The 17,422-nt window shown below is 59.2% G+C and overlaps 2 protein-coding genes across 3 annotated transcripts in view; one reads left to right on the top strand and one right to left on the bottom strand.

The window, feature by feature from the left end:
• Window positions 1-17,422, bottom strand: part of RSPH14 (radial spoke head 14 homolog) — a 76,699-nt gene that overhangs the window by 18,170 nt on the left and 41,107 nt on the right. The window lies entirely within an intron of this gene.
• The window catches only part of GNAZ (G protein subunit alpha z), a 52,719-nt gene that overhangs the window by 8,150 nt on the left and 27,147 nt on the right, over window positions 1-17,422 (top strand). For both annotated transcript variants that reach the window (XM_025857342.2, XM_073889751.1), the window contains exon 2: window positions 14,269-15,450. In XM_025857342.2, the coding sequence (XP_025713127.1) occupies window positions 14,728-15,450 (723 nt within the window). In that variant the 5' untranslated portion in view covers window positions 14,269-14,727. The remainder of the gene's footprint in view (window positions 1-14,268; window positions 15,451-17,422) is intronic.

Raw genomic sequence — 17,422 nt, 5'->3', positions numbered from 1 at the left:
TCCCAGAAGCCCCCGCTGTCCCCTCCCTGTGATGAGTTGGCTCTTCCCTCATGCAGTACAAAGGGCTGAGATGGATTTATCAGCACCTGCTTCCTGTCAGGTACTTCGGGCCTGTGGGACACATCAGTGACAGACCAACAGCCCCTGCCCTGTGAAGCTGGTGTTCTGTAAGCGTGGGGGAGGGGGCAGTAAACACGGTAAGGGAGTTATACACCCACCATGTTAGAAAACACAGCGAGACATTTGGGGAGTCATAAATAGGATGGGCAGGGTGCCCTCTCAAGGAGGGGACCTCTGAGCCATTTGAGGAAAGGATGGATTGGCTCTCCGGACAAAGAGTGTTCCGGCTGGAGGGAACAGCCAGTGCAGAGGCCCTGAGGTGAGAGTGTGTTTGACACTTGAGAGGCAGCAGGGGTGGAGAGTGGAGGGAGCACAGCAGGGGAGGGCAGGGGCACAGCACCCTAGGGCCCCAGACTCTGGCTTAGAACTGAGATGGCCAGCCTTGGGAAGGTTTTGAGCACAGGAGAGATGCTCTGCCTTATAATTCGACAAGGACCCCCCCTGGCTGCTGGGGGAGCAGGGTGCAGGGGCCGGGAGAGAGGAAGGGTACCTGAGAGGTCACTGTAGCAGTCCCCACTGAGAGGCTGGGCCCTGGGAGGTTAGGTGGCTGGATTGCAGACACAGCGCTCCCCTGAGGCCAGCCAGGCCTAGCCCTGACCTGAGGCACCGGGTTCTGTCAGAAAGGAAGGGGGTGGTGGGCAGAGGGAAGGCAAGCATGCAGCAGACGCCGCGGGTGCCCCCAGATCCCCTTTCCTGCCGGCGCACTGTACCCCACCACATCAGTGTTACCTGCTCACAGCTGCACCCCTTGCTGGAGAACTGCCTCGGGGCCTCGCAGGCCCTGTCCTATCCCTCGAGGTGGGACAGCCTTGATTTCATTCAGGCTCCAGAATGCCCGGGGATCAGGCCACAGCAAAAAGGCATCTGAAAGCACACCTCCGCCTGGTTCCCTCCCTGGCCCTGTCCTGCCTCCCTCTCTCCTGAACTCGCTCCCTCATCCAGTCATGTGCCCAAGAATCCCCATCTCAGCCTCTGCTTCTCGAGAGCCCCATCAACAGGTCAGAGGCTGCTGCTGGCTTGGAGACTCCTAGGGGTGACCCGGCATAGATAGGAGGGCAGGGGCCCCAGATTCGCAGCCTGCAGGCCCACATGACTTCAGGAGGCTGGGGAAGCAGGCAATGGGACAGGGCTAGGTGAAAAAGGGAATAGATGAGAGGTGGTGCTCACCTTCCCTGTGGGAAAGACAAGAATGGAGCTGCAGGGAGGCAGGAGGGGCTCAGGGAAGGAGCCGTGCACTTGCCTGGCCCATGGAGTCCTCAGAGAACTGGTCTGGACCGGGGGTAGCCAAGGTGGGGGATGGGATCTTGGGCCACCGCACTCAGAGGCCGGAAATTGCAGGGCAAGAGACCCAGTGAGGTTAAATCAGAGTCTCCACCCAGGTACTTCTGGGCCTGACTAAAAGTCAGCAGTTACCTTCGCTACGGAAACGGGGAGCCAGGCTCCACCCCAGGCAGCAACCCCTTCCACTCGGCTTTTAGTAAAGGCCCTGCGCATCTGGGTCTTCTTCCCCCTTGTATGTGGAACCTTTCCGTTTTTATTTATTTATTTACTCCTGGCTCAGAGAAATCTCTGGCCTGATTTCCTCCTGAGTCAGTGTTCCTCAGACCATGCTATCACATCTCGTCTGGTCAGCCTTCGTGCTGCAGGCCAGAAGGCTGGACCCACGCTGCGGGCCTCCAGAGCCACAGGACAGTACGGGGCAGCAGGGGAGGGCCTCGCTGCTCATCTTTGGCAGTACCCTGAAGCCAAGAGGCTGCCTAGCTGGGGTAGAGCCATTTGTCAGCGCCTCTCTGCAGCTGGGGACACTGCGCACCTAACCTTGGTCCTTCTCCCATCTGCCCGGACTCTGGCTCTGAAATAAGCAGGGAGCTAGGAAGGGGCCAAGAAAGGGGGGCTGCTTTTAAGGGGAGCCCTGCTGTGGGTCTGCTGGTGCCAGGCTAGTCAGGCTGGCTGGGGGGGACGTGGATAAGCTAATCCAGTGGCCGGGGCCCTGGTGGCTGTGGGGTGGTGGCAGAGAGCCCGTCCGCACAGAGCTGTGTTTCCCCAGCTCCGAGGTGTCTCGCGTGTGCATGTGCTCCCGTTTTTTCAAAGAAACCGTTGTGATAAAAAATGAAATGCAGTGTCATTTACAAACCTTATAGAAAGCTTGGTGCTCAGAAACCCTCTTACCCCTGTCACCAACACTCACTGGATGAATGGGCGTGCTCTGTTCTCACAGGAGAGCATGCCCTGCACTTTGGCGCCCACCCCTTGGAGTCAGTGGTGTCTGGCCCAAACCTGTGTGTACCAGCGGTACTTGTCATTGTGACCGTGTCCTTGAGTACCTCACAAGCTGATGAAATGTGAATATAAGGAGGACCGCTGTGGAAACTCAGTGGATGCTTTGGAAAGCCTCAGTAAAAGCTGTGGTTGGGTTTGGTGTGGGTAAGACTGGGGACAGAGCCATGACAACCTAGGATTCGGGTCCCGGTGACTTTGCCATCACACGCCGCATGGAGAAAGTCAACTGGATGTCACACGTAGTGTGCTGTGGTTTGAGAAGGAACAGTGACAACAACTCCAGTAAGTGAGCCTGTCCTCTGAGAGAAGATGGCCCGCCCCCAAAATTGGTGAAGGAGTGTATGGTTATCTGTTTTAAGTTAAAATGTTTAAAGTTCATATTATCATTTCTCATGACTTCCTGCTTTACATCATGTTTCAATATGCCAGCCAGCCAGCAGTCCCACCTTTGGTGGCAACTTCTGGTCATTAACAGATCTTAAATGTACCTGTAATAATGGTAGAATCTATAGAGTTGGTTTTTGTTGTTGTTGTTACATTAGAACGGGGAGGGATAGGTCCCTCTACTTGGAAAGGTTGTAAAGCATGGGTCTGTGACAGACAAGCGGTGGGGAAGGGGTTGCTTGACCACACAGGAGAGCTCCCTCCTGGACAGGCCAGCCTGGAAGCCCCTTCCTCAGGACCACCCCAGGGGAGAGGCCCGGAGCAACTTGCAGGGAAGTGTGGGGTTTCTGAGCCTGAGGGGGACCAGGAAATGCCGGTACACAGGGCAGGAGGGTCAGGGTGCAGAGATGCACTGTCCCCCCCACTCCCTTCCCTGGCTCCTGTCTTATTTTCAGCAGGATGAGAAATGACCAGGATAGGGTTTTGGGTGGGGCCCAAGCTGGCTGGGGCAGGAAGGGGCAGGGTGAATTGCCAAGGGTGTTAGGACGGGGAGGCAGGAGGGCTCAGGAGGATCTTGCCTACAGCTTGTGGAGGGGTGGGTAAGATGCCCTGGGGCATTTGGGAGAGGGTGGGCACAGGCAGAGGGGCCCAAGAAGTCCCCTGCTGGGGTCCTAGAGGCCCAGTGTGGACAGCGGTAGACCCTCCGCACAAGCCCCCAGGCGAGGTCATATGAGGTAACGCACTCAGAAGGGAGTTCTGGGAAGCTTTGGAGCTGTGAACCAGTAATTTTTGGTGTTCGTCCATCTACCCATCCATCTGTTCTACACATCTTTACAGAGCTGGCGATGGAGACGGAGAGGGAGGGTAAGGTGGGCCTCGAGCAGGAGGCCAGACCAACCCGAGGGCATGGTGGGTGTGCTCAGGGCAGGTGCCTGCAGGGGCAGCCAGTGGCCCAGAGGCCAAGGAGGGGCCAGTCCTGGGCATGCCTGCTGGACTCTCCCTGGGTGAAGTCCAGTCCAGTGCTGAGCCAGTGGCACACGACACTTAGCTCAAGATCTCACAGGGCCAGGCGGCGAGTCACCCCGAGCCCTTCATGCCCTAAGGGGGCTGCCCGGTGCTGCAGCTCAGGGAGCCCTCACAGGGAGGGAGGCTCCTGCCTGGCCTCAGAGGGGGTCGTTTGCAGTGGGATGGGCTGGGGCAGCGCACTGTGGTGTGGGGAATGGGAGACCCAGCCGGGGAGGCGGGAACCGGGCTTCTGGCAGGGTCACAGGAAGAAGGAGGTGGGGCATGGAGGCCGGCTTTCCCTAGGGGGCAGCTCCTAGGAGGGTGGCCTATCCCTGCCCGCATCCAGTGTTACTGACATCAAGGCAAGCAGGGGCTTTTATCTCCTCGGGAAGATACGGCTTTTTAGTCCACAAGTATGTGCTGTTGTGTCAAAAACCATCGAAGCATTTGGAATGGGCCGACCCAGATTCTGCCATATGTGATGTTGGTCAGGCCCACGAGCTCTGATATGTGAGGGAGACATGGTGCATTCAGCCTCACTCCCTGGCCTTGCTTTGCCAGCCTTTCGGGGGAACCCACACGTCCAGCATCCCACATAGGGGGTGGCAGCAGACTGCCCACACGTCCTGGGTGTGAGTTGATGCACCCTCCACGCCCCACCAAAGGCACGTCTGTGGGAGAAATAGGGTCTCAACTGGGACAGTTTCTGCCTTCTGGCCCCTGGGGGGTTGGTCCCTGTCATGGGCAGCCGTCACTGAACCACTCCCCAGGGAACCGTGAGAAGGACATTGCTTGGGTGGGCCAGCTCTGAGCTGGGCCTAGGCTGGGCAGGGTCTTCTGTCTGCCCAACCCAGCACTTGGGGCAGTGTCCCTTCAGGTGTCCCCATCCTGCCAGCCTCCTGCTCTGGCCCCCCTCCCACCCTCGCATGACAGCGGCTTCTTATAATCGTGTCTTTTCCAGTGTCACGTCCCTGGACCTTCTGCCACATGCCTCCACACCCTCTCCTCCACAGTGCTGTCCTTTTATCAGAAATGGCCTCGCAGACTTAACGTGCTCACAGTCTCCCCGGCCAGAACACGGGCTCCTCGATGCAGACTCAGCATCGCCCACCCCTCCCCCCTCCCATGTCCCCAAGTCCAGAGCAGAGCCTCCACACACCAGGCTTGATTGCCAGAGGGCACCGTGATGCTCGTTTGGGGCCCAGTGGTTAATTGATTGACTGCCCGTTCAGATCTGAGCGTAGAGGGCCTTGGGCCTGGGCGCAGATGCCCACTGCGCCCCGTGCTGGGTCATTTAGCCACAGGAGGAACAGCAGAGGGTGCCCTGATGAACAGGCAAATGGAACCGAGCAGAAGGAGGGGTGGCAGGTCAGGATGGTGCCCCTTTCTGAGACGAGAGACAGCCTCTGAGTTGGGACAGAGGGTGCAGTGCTGACACGCCAGGCCCACTACCCCCGCCCCACGGGTCCCAGCTAGAGGATCTCTGGGCTCAGCTTCCCTCATCCTTAGAATATACAAGGTGGCCTGAGGCCACAGCTGTGAGTGGCACCCAGCCTCCCCGTGAGGAGGGTAATCCTTTTTCATTTCTCTCTCAATCCCTTTCCTTCAAGGAGAAGATCTCTGTTTGGTGCCAGCATGACTGTCACACCCTCCAGTGTGCTAATCCCGGTTGTTTAACAAACAGCGAGCCCTCTGCTGGCCCTTCCGCAGGCAGCGTCCCGGACCCCAAGCAGCAGCGACATCAGCTCACAGTTTAGGTTACTTCTGCCTGCGGTGACTCCAGCTTTCCACTTAAGTAGGAACGTGAAGTCCTTTCTAAAGTACATCCATCTAAGTAAAAAGTGCAAGTTAATTTAAAGAGAAATGTTGAGTAAGTCGTGGCAGGTGAGCAGGCTGTGCTGTGGGGACAGGGGTCAGAGGGCCCCGTGGAAGCTGAGCCCCGCAGGCTCAGTTCCCCCTCTCCTCACACCCTGTTCCTATCTCTGCATGGTCATGCCCATCTCCCGGGTACACTGTGAGGCCGACTCAACAGGACATGTGTGTGTGAGGACAGGTAGGCATCCAGGCAGGGCCGACCCACGCGTGACAGAGGTGCCAGTGCGTCCCCCACCGTGGCTGTGGCAGCACCTTCTCCTGGTGGCCCCAGCAGCCCAAGGAAGCACAGTGTGGACTTGGAAAGTGAAGCCAAGCCCTGGCCCTGACCCCACTGCGCCCAGCTTCCCTGGGACAGACCTTCCCCGGCCCGCAGCTGTCCCTGGTGGTCCAAGGACACAAGGAAACGGCGCCATGAAGATTCTGTGGGGCGCTGGCGACCAGAGCATTAGGGTGACACGTACGGATGGGGCCAGTGACACTGTAGGGTGCTGGCGGGTGGGTACCGCGGTGCTGGAAAGGCAGATGCACCAGCTCGGGCCTCACCGTGTTCAGACTGGGAAGAGGCAAGGAGTTGAAAGGGAAGGGAAGTCCAAAGCAGCAGAAGAACCGGGCAGGGAAGGACATTGGCTTCTCCGAGACCACAGAGGAGCCACCAGGAAGACCCCTGCAGGTCCAGGTTGGGCTCTGAGAAAACCTAAAGAGGGGTGCAGACAAGGAGCCCGGCGCACAACACTCAGGCAGGAAAGAGGGAGGACAAATGTTGACCGACAAGCAGAACACCAGATTCCAGGGCTCCGGGCATGAAAGGGCAGTGGGAAACGCTTCCTTACTAAGAGGGGAGGGAAACCGATAATCAGTGACCGTGCAGGCAGAGGCTTTTCCGGACCTCATGTTTCTAAAATAGAGCCACGGTAGGAGCTGATGCAGGGACGGCGGTTCCGGAGGGCAAGGCGGGGGGTCCATTCTCTAGAAGAAGATGGAAATGACATGGGTGGGTTTGGCCCCAGGAAGGCATGGGAACCCCTTCTGACCTGCCAGCCAAGGCCAGCAGCAGAGGAGTGTGGACCCCAACGTGCTTCTCCTCCTGCCCGTGCCTGCAGACCCCGAGACATGGGCCTCCTGGAACTTGGGAGCAGGGCCTTCCCTGCTCTGCCCAGAGGCCCCTACGTGAGGCAGGGCCTAAGGTCACAGACACTGGGGCTGGGCCTCCAGCCCCCTCCCGCACCGGGTCACACAGAGCAGCTGCTGGGTGCCAAGGTACAGTTGGCAGGTGGGAGAGCCGCTGCTGCCAGAGCGGAAGATGTCTGCGCAAGCTGGGGCGGGGTGTGGGGCCAGGGGACAGTAGTGCTGAGTCATAGCCCTGCCCAGGCAGGCTGACGCTTGGCCTCCATGGGGGGCGACGGCAGCTCTGGGGGCGTTGAAAGGCCAGGACCGCAGACTGGTGATCCTCACACTGAGGGGGGCTGAGCACTCTCTAGGGAGCATCAGGCTGGGGGTATGTGTGCAGGAAGACTCGGGGCCCGCTGGTGCCCTGGGTATGTGGTCTCACCCTGCCTGCTGGCCCTGAAACCTGGGCTGCCCTCTGCCTTGGGGGTTCTCCCCGTGCCCCCTCCCTCCCGCCCCACAGCTGGCCACCTGCGTGGCCTCTGCTTGGGCGCCAAACACACCCATGCTCCTCTATCAGTTCAGTCTAGGTGTGGGCCTGCCTCCTCCGTGGGGCCTGCCTCCTCTGTGGGGCCAAACTCTCCTCCCTGGCTCACCCCTTTCTGATGGTCTGGGACTCTGCATGGAGTGGGCTTTCCTTGGGGAGGGAGGAGTCCACAGAGTGAGGGGCTTGGCTTCTCCTTTCCACCTCCGTCCAAGGAAGTGGGTGCCTGGTGATGAGCGAGCCCCGCCCGCCGAGGCCAGGCCTTCTCCAGCCCTGTAAGCTGATAAGCCGTCTGCTCTCCCTGGAGACCCTCTGGCTTAGCCCGGCTTGGGCAGCAACACCTTGGTGACCTTGGCTCCGGGCTCTCGTCCTCTGGGGGAAGGGCCCAGAAGGGGCTGGTGTCACACAGCCTGGCTCTGCCCTGCTCTGCCCTGGCCCTTCGCTCCGCCATGAGCGAGGACAGGAGTGGACATGAGTGTTATATAGCTGGAGCTCCGTGCCAGGCCATGTGGGGCGTGCCTGGGGAGAGCTGTGGCCTGGCGTGGTGGGCATCCAGGGTACAGAGCGCCAGAGTGTGGAAAGGCCCCAGAGAGGTGGCAGCACCGTACTCCCTACCCCCTGGCTCAGGGCTGTCACCCAGCATCTGTGACATGAATGTAGACTTGAGAGGGTCATGTCTGGGGGAAGGGGGCAGCGAGACGTGAGGATGGGCTGGGCCTGTCAGACCATGGGCAGGGACCGGGGTTGGGGGCCTGGGGGCAGGGCAGGGAAGGGCTTCAAGGGAACACATGGTGTGTGTGCTCAAGTGTCTGACCTTGAGGCTGCAGACAGTGGAGCACCTTTTAGCCAAGGAGTCCCTGAATAGGCTCTGGGTTTGGGGATCGCATCCTGCTAGCCTTTAGGTACCCAGGCAAGAGGGTGTGTGAGTCAGGGAGACCCATGAGGGGCCATGATGGAGCAGAGCCCACCATGGCACACCTGCCACCTCCTCCCACCGTCCCCTCTCCCAGCCTGCTGGCAGACCCTGGGGTGCCCTGAACCCTACCGCCACTCTGTCGCCGGGCACTGTCCGTCGTACAGCCCATGTGTCCCCCGCCCCTAGCCCTTGCCCACGCTGCTGCCCTGTCACCTGGATAGCTGCGCACAGGAGCCCATCCCGTTCTGTTCACACACAGGGCACTCCTTGCTCAAACCCTGGCTGGCATCCAGCTGTCTCAGAGAAAAAGCTGGAGCTCTTACAGTGACCCCTACTGCTGGCCCCTCACGTCCGACACCATCTACCTACCTTCCTTCCTGTCCCTCAGACTGGCCAAGCACACTGGCAGTTCCACTCCCCTCACCACCTGCTCTGTCACCTGGCAGGAAGCAGGCCCTGCCCACTTCATGGACCCGCAGCCTTTACCGCAGCACCCCCGACCCTACTCATGTGCAGCTTGGCACCCTTCTCCATCACAGATCATTGGCTGCCTTTGATCACATCCTCACCTCCCTCCACCTGTGTGAACTCAGGCGCGAGTCTTTGCTTCATTCAGCAGTGCCCGCCCCCCACCCCAGGCGCCAGGCTCAAAGCCCCAGCCCCTCTATGTGGTAGGGAACCCCTGACTCCTGCCCTTGGCCCTCTCACGCACCTCAGCCCAGCTCCACGCCGTGGCCGTACCTCCTCTGCTCCCGGCACGCCACAGGGAGCCACACGCAGGCATGTGCATGCACTTACACATTCCCACATATGTCCACGGACCTGCACGCAGGTGCATACCTGGGCCAGTGCATGCACACACACACAGGCCTGCAAAGAGACACATACACATCTGCATGTGTGCAACCTCAGACACACACACACTCAACCACATGGTCACAACTATGCACCCACACAGTGGGGCGCCCCTGATCGACCCTGCCTCCTCCTCTCACCTGTGACTCACTCCTCTCTTTCTGTCCAGCCCCTCTGACCTTCCTTCAGCTCCCCATTCGCACCATGGTTCGTCTCTCCCCTCGCCCACAGGGCCTTTGCACATGCCCTTCCTCTGCCTGGTACAGTCTTTCCCTCACCCATTCCTCAGTAATTTCCAGCCAGACCCAGCAGCATTGTGGTGGTGGTGGGGGGGATTGTGGGTATCAGGGCCTGGGGACCTGTGAGCAGTTACTGAACCAGGGAACAATGTAGTCATCCAACCCTTGGTCCTTTGTCTCTGGGCCGACTGGGGAAGTCCCAGGAGGCCCAATAAGCCCAGATTAGACTAAGAGAGGGAGAGGACTGGCAGGAACCTCACATAAAGGCAAAGAAGCCGAGCCTCAGAATGAGACTGTCCTGAGGTCCCATTTGGACCTTGGCAAATACTCTTGTTCACAGGCCTCCCCTCACTGTGTCCATGCACAGCCCAGTCTCCACCACCAGTTCCAAGGCACTGAACACTGATATGCCCTGGGCCATGGCTGAGCCCTGCAGAGCTGCAGCGAGAATTCTAAGTGGGCCTTCTGCTTGTTTGGTTCTGGTGATCTGAAAGAAGAGGGTGCCTCTAAGAGAGGGACCCACCTCGGATGTGACTGTTTGTGGCTGCCCCATGCAGATGGCAGAAGCTCCCAGACTTGGCCCGATGCACACCATCGACTCCTGGCTGTGTTTCCTTCCCCTTTACTCCCACATTGCCTTGTGGCTGCACTGGTCAAGGACCACATGGCCAGCCCCAGGCTGCCGGCCCACTGCCCCCAAACTGCTCTCCTGATTCTCAGAAGCCCAGCCCTCGGCCTTGGGGTTGTGGACCACCTACTTCCCAGAACGCAAGTCACACCTCCTTGGACAGGGCGGCTTTGGACTGAAGGCTGGATGGGCGAATCTTGGTACCAGCTGGGGGCCGTTAGTCAGGCGTTCCAGTCCACAGAATGGATGATATGGGCCCCAAGTGGCCCTCCACTGGTGGGGGAAGCCAGTACCGGGCAGGGGGCCTGCCTCTTTCTCTTGTACCACATGGCCTCCTCGCTATTTTTATTTTTGGGGTACCTTACCCACAAGACATTTTTTTTGGTGTTAAAATAGACATAAAACTTACTATTTTAACCATTTTTAAGTTTACAGTTCAGTGGTTTTAAATACATTAATAATGCTGTGCTGCAACCATCTGTCTCTATGAATTTGACGACTCTAAGGACCTCATTTACGTGGAATCACATAGTATTTGTCCTTTTGTGACTGGCTTCTTTCATTGAGTGTAAAGTCCTCAAGGTTCATCCCTGTTGTAGCAGGTGTCCTTCCTTTTTAAGGCTGAATAGTATTCCTGTGTGCGTGTATTTGACTTATCTGTTCATCTGCCAGCAGACGCTGGGGTTGCTCACTCTTAGCGATTGTGGACATAGTGCTGTTATGAACACGGGTGTACAAAAATCTCTCCAAGACCCTGATTTCCATTCTTTTGGGTGTCTACCCGAAGTGGAATTGCTGGTAATTCTATTTTTAATTTTTTGAGGAAGAACCACCCTACTATTTTCCATAGCAGCTGTACCACTTTATATTTCTACCAACAGTGCACAAGGGAGCCAATTTCTGCTCATTCTTTTCTTCGTGTTTTTTTTTTTTTTTTTAAACTATAGTACTCATCCTTCTCGGTGTGAGGTGGTATCCTCCTGTGGTTTTGATCTGCATTGCCCTGACAGTCAGTGATGTCAGTGATGTCGAGCATATTTTCATGTGCTTATTGGCCATGTGTTTATCTTCTTCGGAGAAATGTGCGTTCAAGTCCTTCACCCAATTTCCAGTCAGGTTGTTTGTTTTGCTGCTGAGGTTTACTTCTCTGTGTATTGCAGATATTAACCCCTTATCCAATATGTGGTTTGCAAGTATTTGTTTCCCACCTGTAGGTTGCCTTTTTACCTGTTGATAGTACCTTTTTATGCACAAAATTTTGCAATTTTTATGCAGTCCAGTTTGTCTCTCTTTTTCTTTGGTTGCCCGTAGCCTTTGGTGTCATATCCAAGAGATCGTCGTCAAATCCAGTGTCATGCAGCCCTTGACTTATGCTTTCTCCTAAGAGTGCTATAGTTTTAGGTCTTACATTTAAGTCTTTGATCCATCTTAAGTTAGTTTTTGTGTTTGGTGTTTGTTAAGGGCATTGCCGTTTTTCTGAGAGAGGCCCAGCCTGGCAGGAGAGACCAGAGAAAGGAAGGACGCAGTGGAGAGAGGCGCAGGCCACAGGTGGGGACAGGGCGCCCCACTGGCAGGGAGGCAGCCACGCATGAGCTGGCCCATGAAGGTCAGGCGGAGTTCCGGTACAGGAGCAAGGCGAGGGGCCACCGACAAGCAGCAGCCCCGGGTGACCGAGCCAGCCCTCCAGAGGACGGCCCTGTGCGCAGCTTGGCAGTCTCCCCAGGCCCAAGCTGCAAGGGGAGGGATTTGGGTTTGAGAAGGACCTGGCCGCAGGGCCATCACGTGTGGCACTGAGAGGACGTGGCCGATGTCTTGGTCCGTTTGGATGCAGCTCTGCGCGGAGGCAGGGGACTGGCCTGCACGACCCCAGGCCGTGTCACCACCTCTCTGGGCTAGACCATGTCCCAAGAGTGGGGTCACTGCAGGGTGCTCGAGGCATGGAGACTTGGTGCCTGGTTGCTGCCTGTCTAGGTGGCAGTGAACGGTGGTGGGAACCTGCCATGCGGGTGATCTTTGTCCCTATCACTGACCAGCCAAGGGAGAACTGGTCACTTGGGGCCTGAGTATACCTCAGATTCTCAAACACAAGTTAAGGAAAACAATAATGACAACATGGGGCACCACCGGCGTGGCTGGCCTTGGCTTCAGGAGGGAGGGCACCAGCAGGGAGGGCCCCCGGTGCCCTGGGCAGCTGCTGGGGACCTTGGACTCGTTTCTACACCTGAGGGGCTGCCGGGTCATCAGCAGGGCCCAGGGAGCAGCCACACGCTCATAGTCCAGGAGGGGGAGAGGCAAGCCTGGGTGGCACGAGAGACAGGGCCTTGTTAATGCCCTGACACTTGTTTACAAACCTCTCTTAAAACAAAAGTTCATTCAAGAAGGTATAGGAAATATGGTAAAATGCGAAGAAGGAAAAAAAAAAACCAAAACCTTGTTAATCCCACAACCTAGAACTCACTGCTGCTTGAATTCCTTCCCTGACCTCTGCTTGCACGGTGGGTACACGGCCTGTGTGTCCCCGACCTGTGGTCCAGTGGGACTGTGGGGAAACAGCAAAGTTCCTCAGCCTCTTCACGCCCGAGTCTTTCCCTTCCTCTCTCCCGCCGGCGCTCACTGAGTGCCCGTGCTGTGCAGGATACTGCACGGCTCCCAGGCCCCGGGGAACCGGGGCTTAGCACACAGGCCGTGCTTGGTTCTGAGGGACACTCACAGGTGACGAGGACACTGGGGTACTAGCTGCCCCTGGCGGGGTTCCAGGCCCTGCACTGAACGCTCTACCTCTAACAGATGCTTGCGACCGGTGAGGGACAGGCTCTGTGACATGGAGTCAAGTGCCCAGGCCACACGGTTGGGATGGGACTCATCATCCTGGAAGCACTGGGGGCACATGAAGGTTCAACTGAGGGGGAGAGGTGGCAGGAGAGGAGCTTGCAGGGCCCCTGGCTGCAGAGGCAGGTGGGTCCAGGGAGAGAACAGGCCTCAGGGCCTGCTCCAGAGCAGAACTGCTGGGCCTACAGGCACAGAGGCCAGGTGGAAGCATGGCTGGGTGGGGAGACGAGATGAGGCCCCTGGCTCTCAGGGTCTGTTGGCCTTGGGTCCTTCCCATCCAGGGCCTGCCATGAGGGGAGTGGGGGCATTAGAGGGGTGAACGCTGGCCGTGGCAGAATGAGGAGGCTGCCGGGTACAGCCAGGACAGAGGTTGGAGGAAGGAGGGCAAGAGTTGCGTGGGGCAGGCTGCCAGGTGGGGGCAGAGCCTGAGCTCTGGGTCTGCCCTGGTAGGGAGGGCCCTGGCTCAGCTGCTCATAGGTCACTGGGGGAGGCCTGGGAAGAGCTTGCAGGCATCCTGGGTCAGCAGGTGGCTGGCTGAGAGCTGGGCGCTGAGGTGCTGATGCCCTGCTCAGGGTGTGAGCACAGCTGTTCCTTACTGACCATCAAGGTGGGAGCAGGGGCATGAAAGACATGGCCTGGGACCCCGGAGCCTGTGGACTGCCCCCTTGCCTTGCGTTGGACTCAGCGACTCCCAGTGCCCTCAGATATACTCTGGCCTGGCTTGCCTCCCACACCTGGCTGCTGGCCTGCACCCCCCAGCCCCTGCTCCCCCAACTCAGCCCGCCCAGCCTGAGCCCCACCACCACCATCACCACCACCTCACCCACCAGGAGCCAGGTTGCTGTCCACCCTGTGGTGCTCCAGCCTGGGGCCTCTGCCTTGCTCTGCTCCCTGCTTATCTGCTTACTGCCAGGCCTGGCCAGCCTCCTCCTGGTGAATGTCCTGCCCTGAGAGAGAGCAGGAGTGGCCCAGCGCCCATGAGAGGTGGTGAGGGGGGATCACCCATACCCTGGCATGGGACCCCACCGTAAACCAAGGAGGAGCCAAGTCCCATTGATGCTGTGGCAGCTACAAGAGAGAGTGAGGGAGGTGGGGGGAGGACATCACAGCAGGATCGTCATATTGAATCCTAATGACCATCAGACCCAGAGACGGAGGCTCTGGGAGGGTGAGGTTGGCCGGGTCCAGTGGGCAGGGAGGGGCGGAAGGGCCCCGGACTCACTCCCTCGCTCTGAAGTCCTAGTGTGGCTCTGGGCACCCTTTCCTCAAGCACCAGGCTTCAGGCACACTGGCTCGCAGGAGGGGTGCGGGACATGGCTCCCAGCCCCATTTGTTCTGCCGTGGATTTGGGCACAACTCTGCAGAGTTCCGAGGAAGGGAGGGGGTTTGATTCCCTGTTCCCCAGGCTGCTTCCCGACGACGTCTGAGGTCTCCCTTTCCCACCCGGCCTGCGGTGGGAAGAGGCTCACCCTCTTCTCTGTGTTGGCAGGTGAAGGGCGGATGCCCAAGGCAGGGGGGCCGCAGGGAGCGCCCGCGGCCCCAGGGGCTGGCCTTCCAGGCGCCCTTAGCAGCACCGCCTCAGCAACCGGCAGCCAGACAGCAGCAGCCTAGGCAGACGCTAGAGTGCAACTGCCTACCGTCGGGAGGACAGGGGATGACTGCGGCATACTGGGCCCCACAGTGGCCTTCGCAGGTGGAGTGTCACTAGAGGGAGGGCCCGGCCTCCTCCTCGCAACAGGCGAGCGCCATGCCAGCTGGAGAAGAGGTGCTGGGGTAGGGGCTGCAGCGTGGCATGGCCTCGCCCCCCCACCCGCGCTGAGCGCTTTGAGGGCCGCAGGGCTCCGTCTGCCGGGCACACCCGGCCTGTGTCTCAGCGTCCCCTGCTCGGTGGCAACAGGGAAAGGCGCCCCGTCCCGTGCTCTGCATCTGGGCCCGCCGCTGCCGGACCATGGGATGTCGGCAAAGCTCAGAGGAGAAAGAGGCGGCGCGGCGGTCCCGGAGAATTGACCGCCATCTGCGCTCAGAGAGCCAGCGGCAGCGCCGCGAGATCAAGCTGCTCCTGCTGGGCACCAGCAACTCAGGCAAGAGCACCATTGTGAAGCAGATGAAGATCATCCACAGCGGGGGCTTCAACCTGGAGGCCTGCAAGGAGTACAAGCCCCTCATCATCTATAACGCCATCGACTCGCTGACCCGCATCATCCGCGCCCTGGCCGCCCTCAAGATCGACTTCCACAACCCGGACCGCGCCTACGACGCGGTCCAGCTCTTCGCGCTCACAGGCCCTGCCGAGAGCAAGGGCGAGATCACACCCGAGCTGCTGGGTGTCATGCGGCGGCTGTGGGCTGACCCCGGGGCGCAGGCCTGCTTCGGCCGCTCCAGTGAGTACCACCTGGAGGACAACGCCGCCTACTACCTGAACGACCTGGAGCGTATCGCCGCGCCCGACTACATCCCCACCGTCGAGGACATTCTGCGCTCCCGGGACATGACCACGGGCATCGTGGAGAACAAGTTCACCTTCAAGGAGCTCACCTTCAAGATGGTGGATGTGGGCGGGCAGAGGTCGGAGCGCAAAAAATGGATCCACTGTTTCGAGGGCGTCACAGCCATCATCTTCTGTGTGGAGCTTAGTGGCTACGACCTGAAACTCTACGAGGACAACCAGACGGTGAGTGTGCCGGGCTTTTCCTCTGCTTGTTCCTGCCCCCGCTGGCTCCTGGGAAGTGGGTGGGCTTGAGGGTATGGGCCGCCCAGGGCAGGAGAGGCTGTAGTCAGGAGGGGAGCCATGGTGGCTCCGGCGAGGTGCTGTCCTGGGAGTGCAGTGCGGAGGGTGCTAGGTATCGTGGGCGCTCTAGGACCTTGGGGTAGCACCTGCTGTCAGCTCTCTCAGTGGCCACCGTAGCATGGACAGGTCCCACTCTGACCTCGGTGCCCTGACAGGCCCTCAGGGCTCTGAATACCCTCTGAGGAACCACCACACCCTCGGGCTCCACCAGGTAGGGGTGCCCTCACCCAGCTGCTGACAAGGTGCTCTGAGACCCCAAGGTACCCAGGTGGCCCCTGCCTCAGTGCCATGAGCAGCCCACGCCCCCTGCCTGAAATACTCAGGGCACGGAGGGCCATCCCTCTGCTGTGTGGGGCCTGCTCCTCAGCCCCAAGAGCATGTTGCTTGGAGCCCAGGGGAGGGGCTTGGACACCTGGGTGTCAAGGAAGGCTCACTGAGGAGGAAGAAGGGGAAGCTGGGCCCTGTGAGGGGGTTTGTTTCAGGTGAGGTTGGGGTGCAGTCACGTGCGTTGGGGAGTAACCTTGAAGGCTGGGAGGGAGGTTGACAGCTCTGCAGGACAAGAGTGGGGACAAGGCCCAGGCCAGGCATCCAGTTGTTGGTCCATGTAGCAATTCAGTAAATACACAAAACTTCTACCAATCCCAGGCACTGTGCTGGGTCCTGGAACCTGCAGCCAGAGCCCCACAACCCAGGGATCTGGATCCTGGGAGTCTGGTGGTGACAGGGTTAAGAACTGTTTCTGAGGTTTAATCCCCAGGGGTTGGGTGGGTGTGGGGATTCTTTCAAGCCCTAAGCCTTGGCTAAGAACCCACTGTTTGGAGAAGGGGGCTCAAAGGCAGGTGGTGGGTGGAGGCCCCCGAGAGTGGATACAGTGCGGGGAGGTGCCAAGGGGCAGCCAGGGTTGGTGCTGAGCCAGTGAGGGCTCAAGGGGGAGCTGCTGGGCAGGAAAGGGAGCCAGACCCTTGGCAAGGAGGGGGTGGGCAACACGATGCAGGCTCAGCCAAGGCAAAAGGCCCAGTGCTCAAGGCACCGCGGAGTCCTTGGGTGCCCAGGAGTGGTGGTGGAGGCTGAGCAGCCAGACAGGATGGGGGTGCCCCGGGCTGCCCCACCTTGGCTGTCCTGCAGAGGAGGTTTTGTGCCAGGCAGGAGCACTGAGCAGAGACCTGGAATCTGCCCTTAAGAGGCCTCTGATCCTAGGAGTGGGGGGCGTGGGGGCAAACAGGGATCCATAAGTAGCTGTAAGTGGTATGGGACTGTGGGTGTCAGCGGCTTGGGGAGGCAGTAGTCTGGCAGGGGAGGGGGTGATGATGGCCATGGCGGGGGTCAGCCTCCAGGGTCCAAGGGACCAGGGCGATGGTCCTTCAGGAAGGGGCTTGGTCCTTCACTCAGTCTTTTTTAATGCAGGTAGTGGCTTTATTCTTTGGGTTCAGCTGGGAGTCTTAATTGAGCCTGTGGCCCCAAGAAAGCCTGTGGATGGCTGCAGGCTGTGGCCACCATGCTGGATGCCTGAGCGTTTTTCTGGATAGAAAGAGGGTCTGTGGCTTTTGTCAGGTTTTCAAGGAAGTCCAGCCTCTTGGAGGAGGGGAAAGAAACAGCTGCAGGTGGTCATGGAGACAGGAAGCAGGGCTCCCCTCATCTGCCCTGTGTGCATCCAGGGGTCTCTCCAGAGCCGGGCCTGGGCTGAGGATGCTGCATGCACAGGACAGGGCAAGCCTGCAGCTCCCAGCACTGTGTGGTTTCTAGGGGTTCTAGCTCCTCTTATTCTTCTGCCTGTACCCACTTCAGTACCATGTGTGGTTCTGGGCAGAGGGAACATCCCAGCCGACGGGCAAGGTCGGGCTCTTGGAAGAGGCAT

The sequence above is a fragment of the Callorhinus ursinus genome, unplaced genomic scaffold, assembly GCF_003265705.2.
Source record: "Callorhinus ursinus isolate GAN/ISIS: 27379988/994484 unplaced genomic scaffold, GSC_fseal_2.0 scaffold117, whole genome shotgun sequence".
Classification (NCBI taxonomy): domain Eukaryota; kingdom Metazoa; phylum Chordata; class Mammalia; order Carnivora; family Otariidae; genus Callorhinus; species Callorhinus ursinus.
Note: the sequence above shows the minus strand (reverse complement) of the source record. Positions and strands in the feature narration are given on the sequence as shown.